The 23,594-nt window shown below is 38.3% G+C and overlaps 2 protein-coding genes across 2 annotated transcripts; one reads left to right on the top strand and one right to left on the bottom strand.

Annotated features, from left to right (window-relative positions):
• The first annotated feature begins 14,605 nt into the window (after positions 1–14,605).
• On the top strand, positions 14,606–17,046 carry LOC122018772 (pentatricopeptide repeat-containing protein At5g18950-like). The gene is made up of 2 exons (XM_042576185.1): positions 14,606–14,776; positions 14,865–17,046. The coding sequence occupies exon 2, from the start codon at positions 14,903–14,905 to the stop codon at positions 16,784–16,786; it is 1,884 nt and encodes a 627-aa protein (XP_042432119.1). The 5' UTR covers positions 14,606–14,776; positions 14,865–14,902; the 3' UTR covers positions 16,787–17,046.
• A 2,676-nt stretch (positions 17,047–19,722) lies between these two features.
• Positions 19,723–21,511, bottom strand: LOC122018773. Its single transcript, XM_042576187.1, has one exon. It carries the CDS (start codon positions 21,283–21,285, stop codon positions 19,900–19,902), a length of 1,386 nt encoding a protein of 461 aa, XP_042432121.1. The 5' UTR covers positions 21,286–21,511; the 3' UTR covers positions 19,723–19,899.
• Between the last annotated feature and the right edge of the window lie 2,083 nt (positions 21,512–23,594).

Raw genomic sequence — 23,594 nt, 5'->3', positions numbered from 1 at the left:
CACAAGCTTGAAAACTTGCTACAACTTTAGCGTTTTCTTCAAGTTTGTGTCTAACTATTCAATGGTGATTACTATCAAAAGATAGCCTTCACCAAGGTTTTCCAAAAGCATTTTAAAATAATTTTCAAAACCAATATCCCATCACATTCCTTGGGCTTAATGCACATGACTTGTACATTAGCTTTCCCAATGATGGAAAAACACATAACTATGTGTTCTGATGAACCTAAAACTCAAAAGAATGCACTAAATCAACATCTTGAGTTTTGTTCATCTTCCTAACATCTCACTTGTATCTAATGTACACTAAAACACATACAAGTCACCTTATGGTCCTTGTGAGATGTGAGATTTTGGTTTTGCCCTATTCTAGGGATCATGCATATCTATCTAGGCATTTTAGAGATATTAGACATCCACCTAGGATGTCACTTGTTAATAAGTGTTGCTAAATGTCATTTGTCCTTAATTACAAGGAATTTAAACTTAATGCATGATTATGTTATGACATACATCAAAAGGAAATAATTTTCAAAAGAAAATATCCTATAACTACATGATGTATGAATGTCATGACATGGTATTTTTGGATTTTTCATAATAAAACATGAATGCAAAAATAGACATGATGTCATGGCATATGATGGGCAACTAATCATGGCAAGGTTTAGCATAAATAAAATATACCTAGATTACCTATCTAAGTATCCTTAACCACTTAGCTAACTCAAAATATACAACTTGTTTTAACTTAAAACGTTAAATCTAGATTGCCCTAAATGCTTCAAAGAAATGCCAAAACATAAATTGACATTTATATTTCTCTTGATTTGTTTATGCCACTTAAAAATTAAGCATATCCTCAAATGTTGGCATATTCCATTTTTCCTCAAGGCCCGGATTGCCTTAAATTTCTAAGAGAATACCAAAATTCCAACTTGGTATTTCTCTAGGTTTACCCAATTTATGTCATTTTAAGATAAAATCAATTTTCCACCATTAGGCACATTTTACTCTTTCAAGGAGTAAACAATAATCCTTTTCATTTTCAAAGGTTAATAATAACCTTGAAAATGCTTCTTGAGTGTCAATTTTTTCAAAGTTGGGTTAACTACCCTTCTTCTTAGAGTTGACACTCTCTAACCCATCTATGGGGTAGAGAAAATGCTCCTAGGAACCCAACACCTATTGGTGCTCCTTGGATGCTCTAGGTATTTACTAGGGATAACTTCCCTAGATACCTTCCTAGTGACCTTGTTTGGCTTCTTGGAAACCTTGGTCACATTTTCTAGGTCAACTCTAGGGATAGTCTCCTTTGTGACCTTGTTTGTGACTTTCTTAGACTTCTTAGAAGCCTTAGTCACATTTATTGCAAAAATACTCTTAGGGATGACTTCCCTAGTATTCTTGACTTGACCACTAGACCTAGGGTTAGTTCCATAACTATATGGAACCCTATGGTACGAAATTTTATCCTTCTTAGCCTTAGGTTTGTATCCCAAACCTCTATGACCATTGGATGACTTTGATACTCCTAGACCTAGATTTTTACCCTTAGACCCTTGTGTCATATTTGTGATTTTTCTAAGGGTCTTCTCTAATTTATCAAGTCTTGACCTCAAGACTTGATTTTCCTTCCATAATCCCTCAACCATAGATTTTTCACTAAAATCATGATTTTTCTTCTTCTTAGGTACATACCTAGAATCCTTAGGGTTCTTACCTAAGTTTCTATCTACCTTTCTAACCCTAGATTGAGAGGTTTTGGCATGATAAGCTACATGATTTTCCTTAACTCTATCATGCTTCCTATTTTCAGGGTAAATAGCATTAAAATGATATAAGTTTGACCTAGCATGCTTTTTACCATTTTGCAAGGAAATAGGCTCAATAAAAGATACATTCTTTTTTTACCTTGGAGGCTCCCCCTTGAGTTGAGCTTCCTCCATGAGCCTGGACCACCTTCTTCCCATTAGGGCATTGACTTCGGTAATACCCCTTTTGATTGCAAGAGAAGCACACAATGTGCTTCTTGCTCTTCTTTGTTCCGGAGATGGTCTCCTTGGGCTTCTCCTTGCCCTTTAATGCCACTTGGCCCTTCTTCTTGGCCAATTTAGGGCATTTGCTCTTGTAATGCCCATGTTCCCTACATTCAAAGCATATAATATGATTTTTATTATTAATTGAAATGGTTATACCTTTTTGTGTAGGGATGACACTTTCTCCTTTGGATCCGGAGGTGGAAGCTTCCTCTTGATCCGAAGATGATATTCCTTCATTTGATTTTGCTTGACTTGTGGAGGTGGAAGCTTCTTCATCCTCTTCTTCTCTTGACCCGGATGTGGAGGATTCTTCTTGCTCTTGTTTCGGTGTCAATGAAAATTGCTCCCCCTCAATCCTAGAGGTGGAGGCTTCACCTTCTTCTTCATCTTCATCCTCTTGTACATGAAACAAGGAATATACTCCTTCCTTGCTCTTTTGATTGCTCTCCTTTGAGGATGAAGCTTCTTGGACCTCCTCTTCGGAGGTTGAGCATCTCTCAACCTCGGAGTCCTCCTCTTCTTGGTTTTGATCCATTGAGTCGCCCTCTTTGGATTCTCCTTGGCATCTTCAAACTCTCCAATTTGCTCCAGGATGTTGCTTGGCAATAAATTGACCAAAAGTTTGGTCACTTTGTCATTGGCCTCACATCTTTGGATTTGGTCTTGGCTCCACTTGCTCCTCTTGAGTACTTTGCCCTTGGAATTTGTGGGAGCTTCAAAACCTTCCATGAGAGCAAACCATTGCTCTATCTCCACCATTAAGAAGTTTTCGATCCTTGATTTCTAAAGATCGAAGCTTGTAGATGTGTATGGTGGAGGCATCCTCGTGTCGAATCCGAGTCCATCTCGGAATTCCATTTGAAGTTGAGCTTCTTGTGATGCAGTCTTCGACTTGTAGAATTACTCCAACTTCTTCACCCTCTAGCTTTTCTTGTTTTGTTTGCCCCTTCTAGCGATGATTCCGGTGATGAGCGGCCTCGCTCTGATACCACTTGTTGGGACCGAAAAGTAGCTAGAGGGGGGGGGGTGAATAGCTCTTCGCGTGCTCGTCGTCGGCGTTGCTCGTTTCTTCAGAGATATGCAGCGGAAATATAAGAAACAAAAGCATATAACGCTAACAAGGTTGGTTTACTTGGTATCCACCTCACAAGAGGTGACTAGTCCAAGGATCCACATCTACTCACGCACCCTCCACTAATAAAATCCTCCTTTTTGGTAACTACCGAAGGCGGAGAAACCCTACAAGTTTACACTACAAGAAGAAGGGGAAATGATACAAAATACAAGCACAAAGCTTACAATGAGTACAAGAAAACCCTAACCCTAGCTTTCTTCCTCTTGGAATAGATCCGCCTCTTAACTTGGAAGAACCTCCAAGAACTTCAAGAACTGGCATGGAGAGCTCTGTGGAGTCGCTGGTGAAGATCTGAGCTTTTCGTGGAAGCGATGCTGAAGGAAATGAACGCCTGCGGCTTAAATCGACGCTAACGATCGAATCCCGATCGATTGGAATGCTCCCAATCGATCGGGGAGGCTTTGGATCGATCCAGAGCGCCTCTGTGCTCTGGAAAAATGCCTAGATCGATTGGATCCAGCGCTTATCGCGCGAAGCAGCAGTGTCCCAATCGATCCACTGATCGATTGGGACCTCTGGATCGATCCACCGATCGATCCAGAGGGGTTCTGTTCGCGAGGACTCACCGGATCGATCGGCCGATCGATCCAGATCTGCTGGATCAATCGGCTGATCAATCCAAATCTGCTGGATCAATCGGTTGATCAATTCAGATCTGTTGGATCAATCGGCTGATCAATCCAGATCTTGGTTTTTGCCCAAAACCAAGTCCAAAGCCCCCCTAAACCAACATCTAGTCAACCATGACTTGTTGGTACATAAGACCTAGCATCCGGTCACCCTTGACCAGCTAGGACTCTCTCACCAAGTGTCTGGTCAATCCCTTTGACCCACTTGGACTTTTCTCTTCTTGCCAAGTATCCGGTCAATCCCTCTGACCTACTTGGACTTTTCTTCCTCATGCCAAGTATCCGGTCACTCCCTTGATCTACTTGGACTTTCACCAGATGTCTGTTCAATCTTGACCCATCTGGATTTCCCCGTGCCTGGCTTCACTCACCAGGACTTCCAATCTGCCTAGCTTCACTCACTAGGACTTCTCTTCTGCCTGGCTTCACTCACCAGGTCTTTCACCTAGCTTCACTCACTAGGATTTTCACCTGGCTTCACTCACTAAGATTTTCTTCTGCCTGACTTCACTCACCAGGACTTTCACCTAGCTTCACTTACTAGGATTTTCCTCACTGCCTAGCATCACTCACTAGGTCTTTCCTTCTGCCTAACATCCCAGTTAGGACTTCCCAGTCAAGTATCCGGTCATCCTTGACCTACTTGACTCTTCTTCAATCAACATTACATTGTCAAACATCAAAACCCAAACCAAGACTCAAGCTTGGTCAACCAGGTCAACCTTGACCTGAGGGATGTTGCATCAACAATTTGTTCTTTTAGGTTTTGACTTGGATCTCTTGCGGAACTTAACACGTTTGATCCAAATCACCTAAGTTATTAATTCCATTAAATATTAATTTCCAAAATTGGTTCCCAGTACTGACGTGGCGAGGCACATGACCTTCTTGGATATGGGAGCAACCACCACCGACTAGACAAAACCTTTTAAGGAAAGCTAATATTTAATTTCCTAAAATAACTTTAGGTCAACCGAAAAGAACAATCAAATCACAAGGAAAAGAAAAACAAAAGAACACTATATTGAAAACAAATTCGAAACACTAGAATCGTATGCCTCTTGTATTTAGTATTATTTCCAAAAATAACTAGTATGATGCGGAAAGAAAAATTACTAGTTATACCTTTTAGAAAGACCTCTTGATCTTCTACCGTATTCCTCTTCTAACCTCGGACGTTGTGTGGGCAACGATCTTCCGAGATGAGAACCACCTAGGCACCTTCTTTCTTCTTCCTTCAAGTTTCGGCCAAGCACAAGAACTTCCAAAAGATGAAGAATTTTCCACCAACCAAGCTCCAAGGGATGCATGCTTTCTCTCCTTCTTCTCCTTCCTTGATCCGGCCACATCCTCCAAGCTCCAAGAGATGATAGATTTCGGCCACAACAAGAGGAGAGAAGAGAAAGGGAAGGGCCGGCCACCACACCAAGGAAAAGAGGGAGAAAAATATAATAGAGTCCTTAGCCTTGAAGCCTCCTCTACCCCCTCTTTTATAATCCTTGATCTTGGCAAATAAGGAAAATTTAATAAAAACTTCATTAATTCTTTTGCCATTGAAAAGGAAAATTTATTTAATTAAAATAATTTTCTCTTTTCAAATTACAATGGCCGGCCACAACAAAACAAAATCTCCAAGCAAATAAAATTTTAAACACCAATTAAAACTTCCTTATTTGATTCGGAAATTTATAAAAATTTCTCTAATAATTTGTATCCCTTCATGATTGGTTTTTAAAAAGGAAATTTAAAATCTTTTTTTTAAACATGTGGATAAAAAGAAAGTTATCTCTATAAATTAAAATCTCTTTTAATCTACAAATAAGGAAAGATATCAAATCTTTTCTTAATCTTTTGTAAAAGAGAATATTTAATTTTAAACTCTCTTTTAAATCATGAACATGATTAAAAAGGAAAGTTTTCTTAAAATTTAAAATCCTCCTTTAATCAACAAATAAGGAAAGATTTCAAATTTTAAACTCTCTTTTAAACATGTAGATGATTTACAAATAAGGAAAGTTTTTACCAAAAATTAAAACCATCCTTTTAAACTACAAATAAAGAAAGAGATTAATCTCTTCTCTTAATCTTTTGTAGAAAGCTATAAAAGGAAATTTTTAATTTTTAAACTCTCTTTTAAATCATGTTATCCACATAAGAAAAATTTTTAAAAAATAAAAATCCTTTTATTTTAATTTGGGCCGGCCACACCAAGCTTGAACCCAAGCTAGGGCCGACCACCTTGAAGCACCCATGAACCAAACTTTGGTCGGCCTTAGCTTGGTCTCCAAGCTAGCTTGGCCGGCCCCTATGGGATGGGTAAGAAGGTGGGTATAGGTGGGTATAGTACTCTATAATTAAGAGGCTACGATAGGGGCCGAGAGGAGGAATTGGTTTTGGTCTCCCTATAAAATTAAGCATCCTGTGTTCGCCCCGAACACACAACTTAATTTTATCAATAATAATTCATTCCACTAGAGAACTATTATTGAACTACCGCACCAATCCCAAATTACATTTTGGGCTCCTTCTTATTATGAGTGTGTTAGTCTCCCTGTGTTTAAGATAACAAATGTCCACTAATTAAGTAAGTTACTGACAACTCACTTAATTAATATCTAGCTCCAAGAGTAATACCACTCAACTTCATCGTCATGTCGGACTAAGTCCACCTGCAGGGTTTAACATAACAATCCTTATGAGCTCCTCTTGGGGACATTCTCAACCTAGATTACTAGGACACAGTTTCATTCTATAATCAACAACACACACTATAAGTGATATCATTTCTCAACTTATCGGGCTTATTGATTTATCGAACTGAATCTCACCCATTGATAAATTAAAGAAATAAATATCAAATATATGTGCTTGTTATTATATTAGGATTAAGAGCACACACTTCCATAATAACTGAGGTCTTTGTTCCTTTATAAAGTCAGTATAAAAGAAACGACCTCAAATGGTCCTACTCAATACACTCTAAGTGTACTAGTGTAATTATATAGTTAAGATAAACTAATACCTAATTACACTATGACCTTTCTATGGTTTGTTCTTTTCCATCTTGGCCGTGAGCTACTGTTTATAATTTATAAGGTACTGATAACATGATCCTCTGTGTGTGACACCACACACCATGTTATCTACAATATAAATTAATTGAACAACTACATTTATCATAAATGTAGACATTTGACCAATGTGACTCTTATTTTTAGATAAATGTTTATACCAAAAGCTAGGCTTTTAGTATATATCCTAGCAACATTATAATTCATGGTTTCTCTTACTAAATTGACAAACTTTATGGCTAGCTTTTTTCCAAAACAGTGCTACATTTTTTTGTTCCAATATTGATATATCCTTGTTTATATGAGAATGTGCTTTGAAAATTGAAATAATAAGAAAATGCTAAGTTGAAAGCCCTATATAAACAATGCAAGGTGTATAACTTGAGATTCAAGTAATAGAAACCTGAACAGTGCTACATTTAACTTATAATTGTATTCTTGACATTCAATTCCATATTTAACTTAGCTGATGTTCTGTTAGAAGAAGATATATGTGTGCCCAACATCAAAAAATAACAATTGGTATATACTAATTTATCTATATTATGTTTATAACTTGATGCTGTATCTATATCATATTCACTTTTGATTTATTTTGTTAATTGGAACAACTTTTATTTATTTATTCTGCTATATAATGTCAGGGCGCTCAGAAATGGAAGAAAATAAAGTTGATGATCAAGAATTCATTCCCCAAGTGGCAGATGATCGAAAGCCAAAAATTGGAATGAAATTCTCATCTCTAGAGGATGCATATTCGTTCTATAACTAATATGCACGAGAAGCCGAATTTAGTTCAAAGAATAACACGAGCAGGAAAAACAAAATGACAAATGAAGTGACGTGGAAACAAATTGTATGCTTTAAAGAAGGGCATACATATATAATGCGACATAAAAAACATCCAAACCTTGATCAACAAACAAGGGAAAGAATACGTGACACAGTTAGAACGGGTTGTAAGGCAAATATTGCATTTGTCAAGAAACAGACGGGACCAGATTGGATTATCTATAACTTTATAGAAGCCCATAATCATCCGCTCTCGACTCCATCAAAGGTGCATTTGCTACGCTCACATCGTAGTGTTTCGGCAGCCAAAAAAGCATTAACAAAGCAGTTTTCATATGCCAATGTACCAACTTGTCAACAAATGCATTTATTAGAGATAGAGTATGGAGGCCCTGAACGGGTAGGTTGTACAGAAATTGATATTAGAAACTTTGAGAGAAATCTAAGGGATGAACAAAAGGGTATTGATGTTGAAACACTGATTGAGTTTTTACATCTGATCAAGAGAAGAATTCAACTTTTTCCTTTGCTTACGAGACTGATTCAGATAACAGATTTAGTAGGTGTTTTTGGGCTGATCATGTATCAAGAAGGGCATACAGCGTATTTGATGATGCTATTGTATTTGATACGACTTATAACACCAACAATTATGGTTTGATTTTGGCACCATTTGTAGGAGTTAATCATCATCATCAGATAATTCTTTTTGGTTGCGAGTTTCTTAGTGATGAGAAAACTGAGTCTTTTGTTTGGTTACTTATAAAGTTCTTAGAAGTCATGCCTAAAGGTGCACTAAACATTATCATCACTGATCAAGATCCTGCTATGACAAAAGCTATTGCACAGGTCTTGCCTCAAACAATGCATTGATATTGTTTGTGGTACATATTGAACAAATTCCCAGAAAAATTAGACCCTTTGACTTTTCGAAACCATTATCACAGCATAAAGAATGTCATTGCAAATTCTACAACACTTAATGATTTTGAAAAGTCATGGGAAGACTATCAAGGAAGCTAACTTAGAGAAAAATGATTGGTTGTCCTTGATATATGAATTGCGACACAGATGGGTGCCAACATATTTTAACCATGTATTTTCTGCAGGAATGTCAAGTAGCCAAAGATCTAAAGGCTCATATGCATTTTTAAAGAAATATGTCTCAAATAAGAACTCATTAATGGATTTCATCACACATTTTAATAGAGCACTGAGACATCAAAGATACAATGAGTTAGTTGTAGACCATATTGATATGAATGAGCATCCCAAGGTTAATACAACCTGACCAATGGAAATTCAATGGTTAAGCTATACAAAAAAAAATGGTTGGAGTTTCAAAGTGAAATGATCGAGAGTCATAGTTATTATGTGCAACAGACATTTACAAGAGTTGCCTCAGTAGTTTACCACGTAATGGAATTTCAAAGTTCCTCATCCTCAAATTCAAGTGTGCTCACACATGACAAACAAAAGGATTACATATCGTGTAGCTGCACGAAATTTGAGTTTGATGGCATTCCATGCAGACATATGCTAGTTTTTTTTCGTATTAACCAAGTATTTCATTTGCCTAATACATATATACTCAAACGATGGACGTGAAATGCAAAAGTTGGAGCAATATATGCTTTAGGGGAGCAAAATGTCATTGATGATCCAGATTCAGAAAGATATTTGATGTCGAGGCACTCAAGGTTATCCTATAAAGCTTCAGTGTTAGTTGATGATGTATCTTTGAGTAATGAGAGGACAACCTTCTTGGAAGAACAATTTGATTGTATCTATAATAAAATTCAAGAGATGTCCATTAATACAACATGCAGTGATAGAAGTCAAAGAAAAAAATCCATTGATGAGAGCCTTGGTATTATTGATCCTTTTATAGTAAGAACTAAGGGATGTGGGAAGAGATTAAAATCATCAAAAGAGAAATCAACATCAAATTCCAGGCTTTGTCGTGGATTCGGACATCGAGGAGTATCATATGACAAGCGTAACTGTCCAAATTTACAACAAGCGTATGTGCCATTCTGCATTTCTATTATAAGTTTACTTGCAAACATAAATTTATTTTATTACATTTTGTAAATATGACAATGTGTCAATTAGCAGATTAACTGGAGATAATAATCCTAATAGTGTTGACGACACATATGAATCGGATTTGAGATCTATAGCAGGTACTATCAAAATTAAAATTTATTAAATTATAGTGGTTTATTGAGAAAATTAAATTAATAAATTATGTTTCAGGTTCTAACAACATGCACTAGGATGTTAGGATGCTTGCATACTGTCTTTTGAGATGGTAGTGGTAAATATATTGCTCTTGTTTTTGACATTCCCATTACAGACTTATAGGCAATAAGTGTTTCTGTGATAGTTTGATTGATTGTTTAGTTTTAGTAGTAGAAAACTTTCTCTACATGGGCCCCCTTGTTTGATATGCATGATGCTGAAGTTTTCAATCTGTACATGTTTACTATGCATTGATAGTTTAACAATACTGAATTTTCCAATCTGTACATGTCTGCATGGGTACCCTTGTTTCTGTGATATGTATGTTTAGTTTCTTTGTGTTCTTGCTGTATTTGCATCTGACAAATATGCTTAGTGTTAAATAAGAATTATTTAACAATACTGTATGAATTTATTTCACTTAGTGGCATATTTTATGTGAAAAATATAATATGCTTTGTATCTAGTCTTAATTCTTGCATACATTATTCACTCAAGCTTGTCTCCTAATATTCATTTTAGGCAAGAATGGATATTAATTGATGATTCGCATTGATGAACAAGGCCTAGAGTTTTAGAGATCATGAATACAAGCAAACCAGACATTAGGTTGCTACCTCTATTCGGTTTTTGATGGTGGCAAATCTTACAACATTTTCAATTGTGCTGTAATGGGATGCTGATTTTGTTTAATTTAAGGCATAATTGTATTTTACTTATTGTAAGAAAGATGTACGTAAGTTGATTGACTACACTGGAAGAAGCTTGTTTTCTTCCAGTTGATTTGATGAATTGATGTTGTTTTTCGTCTTAAAGGCCTTGAGTGAGCATGGACTTCTCTTAAAGTTTGATTTTTGCTGGGAATGGGGTTGTGAGCATTATTGGTTCATGAATGCACCTTCTTCTTATTTGTTTACTGCTAAGTTACTGCTTCAGAAGTTGTGAATTTTGAGTTTTTGGAGGTCCATATTAAAGATGATACTTTGGCCCTAGATGAATTTTTCGTTCCTTATTTGGTAGTGGTCTTAGGTCATGCTATGTTTCTCTTTGTCTAGATTGTCCCATTGACCTAAGAAACAGGCACAATTCCTTTCAGTCTCGATTGCAGCAAGATGGGATTGACTTCTTCTCTCAACTTATTACCTTTTTGTCATATGAATTTGGGGTAGTTATTCAATTTTTGAGAGCTCTAGTTGTCATATGAACGTAAGTTGATTACCTAGTTACTTCCTTTCTGGATCAACCTTCCTTGTTTACTGATTTGATCATAGGCCTTTCTGGAGCAAGGAATACCAACGAGAACTGAGATGGTTGTTGCATTGATGCCAAAAGTATGATCTTCACTTCCTTTGTTCGCCTTAACCCGTCAAATACGAAGATGAGTTTTCTATTATATAAACTATTACTTTGACCATTTATGAACTCTTTAGATGTACCATCAGTTTCATTTCAGGTAGTGGTAAATGTGGGAGATCACTTGCTTAGTGCAATGACAATTGAACATTTCATATTGAGATTGCCTTATCACATAAAAAATATCAATCTTTATCTTACTTAAGTCTTGAGAACTTGATCACAATCATCATAGAAAATAACCCATTCATTTATGTAGGCAAAAGTCTCCACTAAAGGACCAAAAAATGAGAGAACAATGATACGAGGAGTCTTGGTTGTGCTATTAATGCTTGCCTGCAACTAAAAGCTTTGTGAAGGCCAGATGCAGGTATTGCAACAAAAATCTGAAGACCATATGCAACTGTTGTAGCAAAATCTGAACAAATTATAATAGATTGATTAATCTCACAAAAATACCCACTACTATTATTATTATTATTTAAATGTAACCAAAGAACAAAACTGAAAAAGATAGATAACATCTTGCTAGCTGCATGGGCTGGTTTAGAGAGTTATTGTGGCTCTAAATTCTGCTATACTAATAGACTTATAATTAGGCCAGCTTAATGTCAGATTTGACACAAATGAACCTTAAAAAAAAATAATGTAAAAAAATAAATATAAATTCATCTTTATCAAATACATTCATTCAACTAAAGAAAAAAAATTTCCTGTCAAATACATTCATCCAACTAAATAAAAAAATCTATCGTTAAATATATTCATCCAACTAAATAAAATCTATTAATTAATTACTGATATGAACAAAGTCTATTTTTTTTTAATCTCTTCACATATCTTAACGATTTTAGCTGTATTACGATGATATTCATCAGCTAAATCTAGTTGACTTTTATCAACTTCGCTAGTCCCTTTGTCTGCTTCATTTTTTCACCAGAATTTGAAGATGCAGTTGAAGTTGAACCCAATGTTGAGCTTGAACATTTTTGGACAGTAGGGGCAAAGAAAGCATGTTGTTTCTCCATGTATGAATTAAAAGCTCTAAATGCTTCCTCTTTACTGAGATATGATCTATGCAATGCACCGTTATATTTGTTAACTTGAGTATGAGTTTCTTCCCAACTATCATAAACACCGGGGTTCCGTCCAACAAAAACCACATGTTTTTCCCTACATTACAATAAATAAACATTAAAACATAAATTCTAATCTTATAATTTAGATTGTGAAATTCAAATAGGAAGTAAAATCAAATCAAAGGGTTCACTATTTGAGTATTGAAATCCAGCTACGACACCGACCTATTTAATTCGATATAAAAGTTTTAAAAAAAATTTGAATCAAACAACATGCAAACCGATGTGTATTATAAAAGGTCAAAAAAAAAAAAAAGAAACAAATATAAAAAGGTCACACAACATGCAAACTTATCATAAAAGGTCAAACAACATGCAAACTTATCATAAAAGGTTAAACAACATACAAACTTATCATTCTCTCCCCATAACGTGTATTATAAAAGGTCAAAAAACAGCAAGAAACAAATATAATTTGCATCTGATTATATTTATTCAATCTCTATGATATCATAATCCAAAAATGAAAAAGACAATTACATGAGTTCATCTCTTTCAGGTATCATAGTTCTTAGTGCAATAAACTTTAAGTATTTTTATCCCAAATTGGATTCATTTATGGACACTGCTACAATATCAGAATCTAAGACATATCTCAATTGTAAAAGTGATTTTAGTATCAATATTGTACCCATTTGGATAGGCATGAGACATCATTGTCACAAATAGAGAACAGAAACTTTAAACACGAAGAAGCTTTCTCAATTAAACATAAACTTTAAACAAGAAAGTGTGCGGAGAGTCAAACAAGAAGGTGTTCGCCGCTTCTGCTAATAGGGCCCTAGACATACGCCTTAATGACTTATGACTTGAGCCAACCTTGATCAAGTCGAGTCTAAAATGAATCAAATTATTGAAATGGTTCTTCAAGTTTGATTTAGTTTTATTTTCTACGAGTTTAAGCTTAGTTCAAATTTAACTCAAAATTGATTATTTAGATATCATCCAACTCTTAATTCAAGTTTGTTAATTGTTTAAAAAGTTTATAGTTTTGAATTTGTTTGATTGATTATTAAATTTTGTTTATTCATTTTAAAAATTTATTTATTTATTTATTAGGTTGATGAGAATTTTATTTATAAATATGATTTATAAATTTTATTCATGAAAATTATTCATAAATAATTCATAATTTTGAACGAATATAAACAACTGAATGTATTCAGGTTCATTACCGCTCTAATTTCAAGAGTGGACGAATATAGCTGTGGTGTTTTTATTCTTTTATCAGATTGAAGAAATATAAAATTATTATTCTTGTTCTCGAAAATATTAGAAATTCTAAAACATTAAATATATAATGATAAACTATCGCTATATAAATCATCTTAGATAAGGGATTTCCCCTCTAAAAATAACCTCAAAGTAAATAAAACCATAGTCGAACAGATTTTCTTTTTCTTTTTAAAATTATAGTTGGACAGGAGAATGAGGATCCCCAACAACAAGTATGATGACATTACATCAAATAAAAAATTGATCACTAAAAATTTATCTTCGGAGTAAGAGGGTTAAAAATCTTATGATATTGTGTAAAAGTACATCGTGTTTAAGAGAGTTTATTTGGAAAATGAGGATGACTTGACAAATGAATTTAACGAGGATGCAATTTTGGAAACTGAAGATAATCAAATGGAAGAGCAACAATAGTTATGAAACCTAGTCTTTAAGGGTTAATTCGATCCTGTCTGTACAGGCAATGTCCCAACCTTTCACATTAGGATGATGGAACTCACACTTAAGTAGTGGATCCCATCCCCTCATTGTGAGAGGTTGGGGCACTGCATATATAGACAGGGTGAAATTTACCGTCTTTAAGAATTTAAAAGTAATTCGATGGCTCAAATAATCATGTGACATAGATATGATATTTTGAAAATTTAACGTATATCTTAATAGTTTATAAAGTTCAATGCACAATTTGATTTTTTTTTTTAATTTAGAGGATCAAATAATTTTTTTAATTAATATTAAATATTTAATTTTTCGAACAAATTAATCTTGAGATCATCCATTTTTTTTTTTTTATGGAGACCGTTTTGTTGATCAATAGATATGTTGAACTCTGGATCCAAGGATAAATTTGGTAAAGTAATAAAATAAAATTATCAGCTCAGTCTTTCGTAAGGAGGGAAATAATGACCGCAGCTCAGCCCGGCCCGAGTTTGGCCCGTCTAACCTTCGCCTAAATCATGGCGTTCCCAAAAGCTCGTCTCCTCTGCCTTCCGCCAGTCTTGCGCCTTCCGTTCTCTCACCCTTCGCCGGCCTCCTCACTTCCGGTGGTCTCTGCGTTATGATGACGCAACTCATCGGCCTGAGATGGTAAAACTGAAGGAAAGCAAAAAATTACGCTTGCCTTTTCCCCGCCGTGGTATATATTTTTTTTCTCAGTTCTTTTTATAGGGTTTTCATTGTTATTAGGGCTCCGGTCATGATCCCTTTCTATGAATTTTTCAAAGATCTAGGAGGTTGATGCCTTGCAATTGCATCGACGAAAATGTCGATCAAGGCTTTCGTGCATCTCAATAGGCGCATCTATCTCGTAGTCTCTCCCGTGTTTACATTAACGAGAACCACATCCGCCACCGTCATCTCCTCCAGAATTCCAGCGTCTTTCGCAGTGGAGGCTGTGCCGACGGCGCCTTATACTACTGGAGTAGAAGGGCGTGTAGACTATGACGGCGATCGCAGCAACGAAAGTCGGTACCGGCAAGTAGCGGAGTCGGCGAAAAGGGTGTGCGAGATAATCATTGCACGTCCAAGGTGGGAAAGCTCGCTTCTTTCCCATTTCTCTCCCTCGGTGCTGTTCCACCCCACCTGCGTCTGCCAAGTCCTCCGGTTACTTTCCTCTAAAAATCTCATGCTCTCTCTTCGTTACCTTCTTTGGCTCTCCTCCCACCCTGATGCTCCACCCGCTGACCCTGAGACCTCAGCCTCTCTCCTCTATGCCCTTGCCGACATGAGGGCGTGGAAGGCTGCGCTGCTCGCCATTCGCACGATGAAATGCCAACCTGATACACGTGCACTTGAATCCTTCCTTCTCCGTCTCATTGTCAATGAACGTTGCGCAAGGGATGTGATGGTGGAGGCAATTGCCCTTGTCAGCACCCATCTTACACATTATTCTGTGCCCCTCTCCATTTGGAACTCTTCCCTGTCTTCTTCCCTCCGGTCAAAGAGGACTGACCTTGTGTGGCGTTTATATGAGTTGATGATGCAGGCTGGAGTTTCAGGTGATGCTTCCACTGCTGGCTACTTAATCCAGGCTTTCTGCATAGAGAATAAGCTGGATGATGCCTACAGACTCCTACGGGAGGTATCTATGAAAGGTCTAATACCTGATGCGATCTCAATCACCAAATTGATCGCTGAGTTCAGCAAAGATGGTAACTTTGGCAAGGTTTCCGAGCTCCTTCACCTGATGATAGCAGGTGGCTGCATGCCTGACATCTTTACTTATCAGTCGATTATTCAGGGATTGTGTGAGAATGGGAAGGTGCATGATGGTTTCCGCATTTTTAATAATCTCAAGTTGAGGGGATATGATCCTGACCTGGTTACCTACACAACAATGATTGATGGTTTATGCAAGACGGGTAAGATGGTTGTTGCATGGAACCTGTGGTTAGAAATGATAGGGAAGGGACTCAAGCCAAATGCTTATGCATATAATGTCATCATTAATGGGTATTGCAAAGCAAGAGATCTCAGTAGGGCTCAGAATTTGTATCATGAGATGGGCTCAGCTGGGTTAAGTGAAAGCATAATGAGCTGTAATACCATGATTGCCGGATTGTGCATGGAGGGGAGGATGGAAGAAGCACTTAACATGTCTGAGGAAATGCCAAATAAAGGAATTGAACCTGATGTCATTACCTATAACACACTGATTCAAGGTTTCTGCAATGAGGGGAATACGACAGAAGCCAAGAAACTATACAGGAAACTGTTTTCAATGGGTCTGAAGCCCTCTGTTTCCACATACACACCGTTGATATGGACTCTTTGCAACGAAGGCAATGTGCTTGATGCAGTGGAGCTGATCAAATGCATGAAAGAAGAGAATTTGGAGCCTTTAGTTTGCACAAATGATTTTGTCGTTGATGGGTTCTGCAAGGTTGGCAAGGTTGAAGAAGCCATGGCTTGGTTGGTAAATATGTTGGAGAATAACCTCAAACCAAAGAAAGGGACAATTAACAAACTTTTGGTGTGCCTTAGTAAGAATCATATAGTGGATGATCCACTGTTGGTACTGAATAATTTGTTTAAATTAGGTTACACTCTCGATATGTCTGTATGCTATTTACTGGTTGATCGACTATGCCGAGATACACAGACACAATCAACATTGCAGCTTGAGGAAATATTGTTGAACAAATAGATAATGAATTTGGGATGTTGCTGCCCCTATCGAGGATGATGACGATTCTCTAGAATAGATTTTTTCTCTAGGCCATTGGGGTTGACAGAGTTACAGGTGGCAGATTGCTATTGTTTTTGGTGAATATGTGTTCGTTCATTTATATCCAACGGCTATTCAGGTTGAAACTTGTTGACATAACAAGGTAGATCGATTGAACAACAATATGATTAACACTGATGCAAGGAGTCTACTGCCACACTTCTTTTGTATGTCGCAAGGTAATTACGAGAGCATTTGGTTTCATTTTCTAAAAAATGTGTGTTTTCCTTTTCTTAGAAAATAATTTTTAAACATTCTTTATTTTCTCATAAAATGATTTATTCTTTTGTAGAAAATAAATGTGGAAGTTACCAATCAAATAATGTTTTTCCTTTTTTCAGAAAATGAAAATGGAAAATAACCAAACCAAATGCTGCTACTGGAAGTGACCAAGACAAACATCAATGGTCTAAGGGGAGGCTTGGTAACTGTTTTCTTATTTATTTAATGGTGGAAGGTAACTTGGTTGGATTATTGAAGGATCCAAGAAACAGAAGACCAAGTTTAAAATGGTACATAGATGTGGTCTTCTCCTTTATTATTAGTGCTAAATAAGATGCTTCTCAAATAGGATTGTACGCTCAGCATTGTACTTCTCTACAATTTCATCCATAATTATTTTAATTTTAAAAACTCAAATGTGTTAACATAATATACCTGGAAATATTCCCGTAGCAAAATTTTCTTTTCAAGTCATCCTCCTTTTTCTCACACCGTTTAAAATTCTTATGGTCGAATGAAGTGACTATGTTTTTTTTTTTTTTTTTTTTTGCATCATTAGCATGACACTTTATGTTTCATAAGCTTTATATTGCCATGGAACTTAATATGTTTTTATGTTTTTTTTTAATGTTTCTTAGTTTGGTGATAGGAGGTTGGGAATGTGAACTGTAGAAGCCTCAATAATCAATGTCCATTTTACTTGTTCCAACTTCATTAACCCCCGGATGCATAGAGTTAAATCTTTCGGGTCCCTTCATTGGTTCCCTGTTCTGTTTGACTTTTCTGGTTTCTCTTATATTCCAATTGATCTACTCAAGGAATGAGCTTTTCTCTTAAAATATTTTTGTTAATATTTTTTTCAATTAAAATTCTGCATGCAGTTTTACTGGTAGCAGTTTAGCTTTCATGCATGGTTTGGATGTGTCACGCCTATTAAGCCTGTGTTGCATAGTGTGTGATGACTATCTCTTCCGTGTTGGTTTTGGTCTTTTACCACCGTGATGTACTATGATTTGTCTAGATAGAATAATTATGAACAGGCACCAATGCAACATTTATCGGTAGTAAAACAATGGGGCACTGACAAAATCTCATCGTTTATGATTGAGCAACAAAAAGACATTGATGTAGGAACTAGGAATAGCTTTTGTTCTGCAGCTTCCTTTCTATGGGCAAAACAGCTTTACACGCATCTTTTTAAAAGTTGTTGAAAAAGCTTGACATTCGTCTTTGAATTATAATTAAGCACCATTTCTTGGTAGTAAAACAGTTTTGAAATTTGCTTGCTAATTGAAGATCTTAGGAACATATTGTTGAGAACTTTAGCATTAAAAATGTCTAAATGAAAACCTCATATAATGTGCAGCATGCTGGAGACAGGCTTTGTGGCAGACAGATGCAACAAGTTAACATCTTAGATCGATACTATTTTTGCAAGATCAATACGTTCTTCTACTAATTAATCGTGCAACTCAAAAAGAAATGTTGTAGGATGCGCTGATATGAGGACACACGACCATGTAGCATCTCAATTTAATACCACGTGGATTGATTTCATATGGAACTAAACTTGGATAATGTAATGGTCGATGTTTTCAGCCGTACGCAATCCTTGACGAAGTGCCTTGAGCAGTTGGAAATTTATGCGTTTCTTGCAGCTGTAAATGCTCTGAACACCGGAGGTATAAAAATCGCTGCCCATGGCAACATATAGATCAATATTTCGTCCCCTTGCCAAATGCCAACCTTTGCTAATGCTGCAGCTCATTGATTAAAAAGAGCAGTAGACGCCATGTGAAGTGATGGAGACAGACACTGTTCCCCCTCCCATGAATTCCCTCAATATTATAGTCTCCCAACGCCGGTCACCTACGCTTTCCGCTTTCCACGTTCCACGACACGGTTTGGAGTGTAATCTTGACATCAATACGAGTGTGTGCCAGGTAGGTGGAAGCAGCGGAAGAAATCAAATGCAACAGCACACATGGGTGGTTCTGTTTAGGCCTGATTTACCTCGGCACTTCTTAGTTGGTCACGTTGCGCCAGTTACAGACACATGGACAGGCACATGCGGCTGGAATTAAGAACACTAGTCCCACATGGTGATCGTAGTAAGTCCAATTATAACTTACTAATCCTGCATCTTGATGTTCTTTGAAAAATCATTAAGATCACAGGACGTTGGTATGGCGTAGGCGCCCTGAAAGTGTATGATCTTTTGCCCCTGCGGAAAACACAACTACACGGGCGCTAGGCGTACGAGTTCCAGTATAGCTTCGGCAGAGGGACCACAGCCCACAGCGCTGCGCACCACGGCGGAAGCGGCATGGAGACGCCATGTGCCCGCGGCAGTGCATTGACCGCGCTAAAAGACAGCGCCAGAAAGATGATAAACCAATTGCCGTCTTCACTTCGCAACGCACAAGCATCGCACATGCATGCCAAACTGAGCGACGAAGGCGGAAATTGAAGATACCACTTGATCCACTGAATGCAACAGTAACAAGACTAATGGTTTCAAAACACTAATACTAATATCTGCATCGTCGTTGTGAACTTGTGGGCGTCCTCAGGTTTGTTGGAGAACTATTTCTAAACACAAATGAGTTCATCAACGACGTCCTCGCGCAGTGTTTTTCACCAAACAATTGCATAAAAACACGATTTAATACAATGCAGTACAGTCTACTGATGTCGAAAACAAAATGGGCCGAGCGTGAAAAAGCACTGGAGACTTGGAGCTGGTTCTTGTAAATAAGAGTAAAACAGACGAGCAAAACGTTATCGGGTGATCGAACGGAAGGGATGAACTAGCTCTGCACGGCGAGGAAGGATGTATCACCCCCAAGCTTGCTTTGGTTGCCACCGCCGCCGTGGCCATTGATTATCTTGTTGCTGGCATTGATCGAGGAGATGAAGTTGGTCGCCGGCACAGTAGACGTGCCGGCGTTGGTGTACAGCGACTTGGAGGAGGAAGAATAAGGCCGGAAGGCTCTCATTGGGCTGGCGAAGGCAAAGCTCCAGGTCCTGGTTCGCACATGAGGCGCGACGCTTGCTTTCGACGCGGCGGTTGAGGCCGAGACCCTGCTACCGGTGTCATAGTCGTCGTCGTGAGGCGCAGGGGAGAGCCAGTAGGCCGACATCATCCCCAATCCCGGGAAGAAACCTCCGCATTTGATCCTCTCCTTCAACATATGTTGTGGGTCGTCGTCGTTGCTCTTATTGTGGTCGAGTTGGAGGGCGGTCTTGGGCTTGGCCTCGCGTTGGGACTCCACCCTCCGCAGCGTGCAGTCACCAAAGCCCGTGGAGATGCGCTCAAGGAAGTCGCCCGAGAAACTCCTGCTGCCGCATCCCACTGACCTGGATCTCGACACCTTCCTCCCGAATGAGGATGACGCTTGGCTGCCGCTTGGGCTCTCGGCATCCTCCACGCCACCGTTTTCCCCTGATTGCCTGGCGGTCGCTGCTTCCAACTTATTTGACGGCGGTTGCAGCTGCTTGTTGACTTCTCCTTCGCACCCTCCCCCCGAAGAGGATGAGGTGGATCTGCGCCTGTTGCTGTTCCCATTGGCAGCAGAGGAAGAAGAGTTGGAGGTGGAAGAAACAGAAGAGTGGTAGAGGAAAGACCAGAAGCTCTTCTTCCGAGGACTATCTGCGATGGCGGCGTCTCCATTGCCGCGGCCAACACCAACCTGCGCAAGGGACGATCCGGACGTCCTCGTGGCCACAGACTTGCTCCGTTTGAAAACCAACCCACCGCCGTTAGCCATCACGGCGGAAGCGGTAGCGTGACCAGTTCCATTCGATACCAACTTCCTTGCGCCGTTCGCGTAACTACCTCCGCCGCCGCCGCTGCCTTTCTTCTTCTTGCTATAGTCAGCTGAAAGGTAAGGGAACTTCGTCCGTCGGCCGTCGTCCACGATCGCGCCGTGGCGCGAATAGACAGAGGCGAGCCCAGGGGCACCGCCAGACCCAGCGCCGACATCGGACAAGGAGGTGCGGGAGGAGGTGGAGGAGGAAGGCGAGGGCTGGAGGGGGAGGAAAGGGGTGGACTTGGAGGAGGAGACCAGTTTTCCCAGCTTTTCCTGCAAGCAGATGGCGCACACCCCGCCCGGATTGCTACGGTACGGGTGGTCCACGCACTGCATGCTCTCCCCCATGTCGTCCGCCACTCCCACCGCCGCTTTGTCGGCCATCCTCCTCCTCCTCCTCCTCCTCCTGAGACAAATCCCGGTCGTTCTCCGTACACACCGCCTCCAACTCTGCCTCTTTAGGTCCACCTTCAACCCTCTTGTTGCTCCGAAAGACGGAGAGTGAGAGGGTGAGAGATGAGACGGGACGGAAACGAGGCCCTGTTACAAGAAATCGTGCCGGGATATTTACGGCCTTCGATCCCGTGCCGGATGGGAGCAGCACATGCAGCCAAATTTATTCACTGGCCAGGGCAGAGGAATGGCGAGATTTGACGGGCCTCATGCCTGGTTAATTGTCCGGCGTGGGATGACGATGGGCCGGATTTACTGGACCATAAAGACGACTCGCTAATCTTACTCCGTATTGAATCAGTACACATTGTGGGTGAGCGAAGTAGGTCGCAGTAATCACGAGTTTCCGAACTGTCTATCCAGTAAATCCGACGAAGTCACGCTCAAAATATTTTTAAAATATTTATCTTTAATAAAATTCGAATTATTATTATTATTATTATTTTTTAAGATGTTCGTGTCTTTCTTTAGGATATTTATTTATGGTATTTGAATTCAAACTTGTTTTTTTTATTACTGTTATTTACCACCTGGATCAAATGGCGTCGACATGCTCAATCATGCGTGGACCATAATGCAGTATGACGGCCCAGAGATCGTATTAGTCCAGTGCACTTGTACACCCAGCTCCAGGGCTCACAATATTTTCTCTCTGTTTATTTTTCGACTAGTGAATATCAGCAAACAATGGGGAACTTTGTCTCCGTCTCCAAAGATTCTTAGAAATTAAAAATATTTAAAAAGCATTCACAGTGAATAATGTCTGGATGATATTTAGGGTTGATTTAAATAGTGTTTTGTCCAATATTAATCACAAAAAATTACTTTGAGATGCTGTGTCACTTAATAAAAAAGTAAAATTTTAAACTTTATTATAAAAAATTGGGGAAACTTTGAGATTCTCTCTAATCACAAAATGCTCCTTTTGATTTGACTTGGGAGGTTTGGTACATGCTAAATAAATACTGATAAACGCTTTCCAAATATTAATTTATTTATGGTCCTAACTATTTGCTTTATTTGGTTGGAATCATACGCTCTATTATTGATGAAGGGTTGCCAGATGATAGTTTATTTCTGATAGTTTATTACAACTTTAACCAATCCATTTAAGTGTTAGCTCATAATGTTTTTTTTTTCATCCAAACTCCTGTCGGTTTAATTGTCTCCATCAGCTCTAGAACTAAAGTTTAGCTTCTCTCTCTTCACTGTTAATAAAAAACTACTAGATAATAAGATTGCGTTGGAGTGTCAACCACCTTCAGCAACAGCCTCTTTGTACTGCCGATCTATGGCAACTGAAAAAGGAACCGGAATAGTTAATGAAAAGGTGACCATTCAGCCGACCATTCACATATTCCTCCGTTTGTTCCATTGCAATTTTCATATGTCAATCAAGCAGGCAAGAAATACTTCATGAATAACCAATGTGGGCATAAAAAGGGAATAATGAACGGGCAACGATATTTTTCACTCTTTGATTAGAGGTAAGAAACAAGCTGGAACCTTGCAAACTGGCGTACGTGAACCCTTTTCTTTCAGGATAAATGCGGTTCTGCTGCTGTTTCAACTTTCAATGATTGTGGATGAGATAAAACCACAACTGCCCATAATTATTAATATGAATGACCATCTTTTACTGTTTTTGTTTTTTTTTATTATTTTCGTAACAGCTGGTTTATGAGAAAACTGGGACCGGATTGGCTGCCAGTTCCCAGTTTAACTGGTTGAAAGTTGAAACAGCCTGCTGTCCAGCCCAGTTTTAAAAACACTGCCTTTTGGTTTACCCATTGCAGTGATTTATCTGAGAAATCTTTTCTACTTTGTTTTCTAGATGAATTGCTGAGTTATGGGGGCATGAAATTCAGGCGTGGACAAAAAACAATACATTTATGGAGAATTATCACACAGAATAAGACCTGCACCAAAGTCATGTGGTTTTTGACAACAGGAAAAGACAGGATTTTTGATGGGGATGAAAAACCAACAATGAAGTTTGATCTACAATCAGTACATGTAAAAGAGCTCATGCACTGAAGTCGAGGTGTTTAGTTCCCTTATAGATCAGCATGTTCACGTATATCGATCGGTTAATTGCTAACCTAGTCGTAAATCATGAAGTGGATGATGACTATGGTGCTACTTCCTTACAGAGTACTTAGGTGGTGTTTGATATATGAATATGAATATGAAAATTAAGAATTGGATTTATTATCAAATCTTATATTTAGTTGATGAGA

This window comes from Zingiber officinale, chromosome 9A, assembly GCF_018446385.1.
Source record: "Zingiber officinale cultivar Zhangliang chromosome 9A, Zo_v1.1, whole genome shotgun sequence".
Classification (NCBI taxonomy): Eukaryota; Viridiplantae; Streptophyta; class Magnoliopsida; order Zingiberales; family Zingiberaceae; genus Zingiber; species Zingiber officinale.
This window is presented reverse-complemented; position numbering and strand designations above follow the sequence as displayed.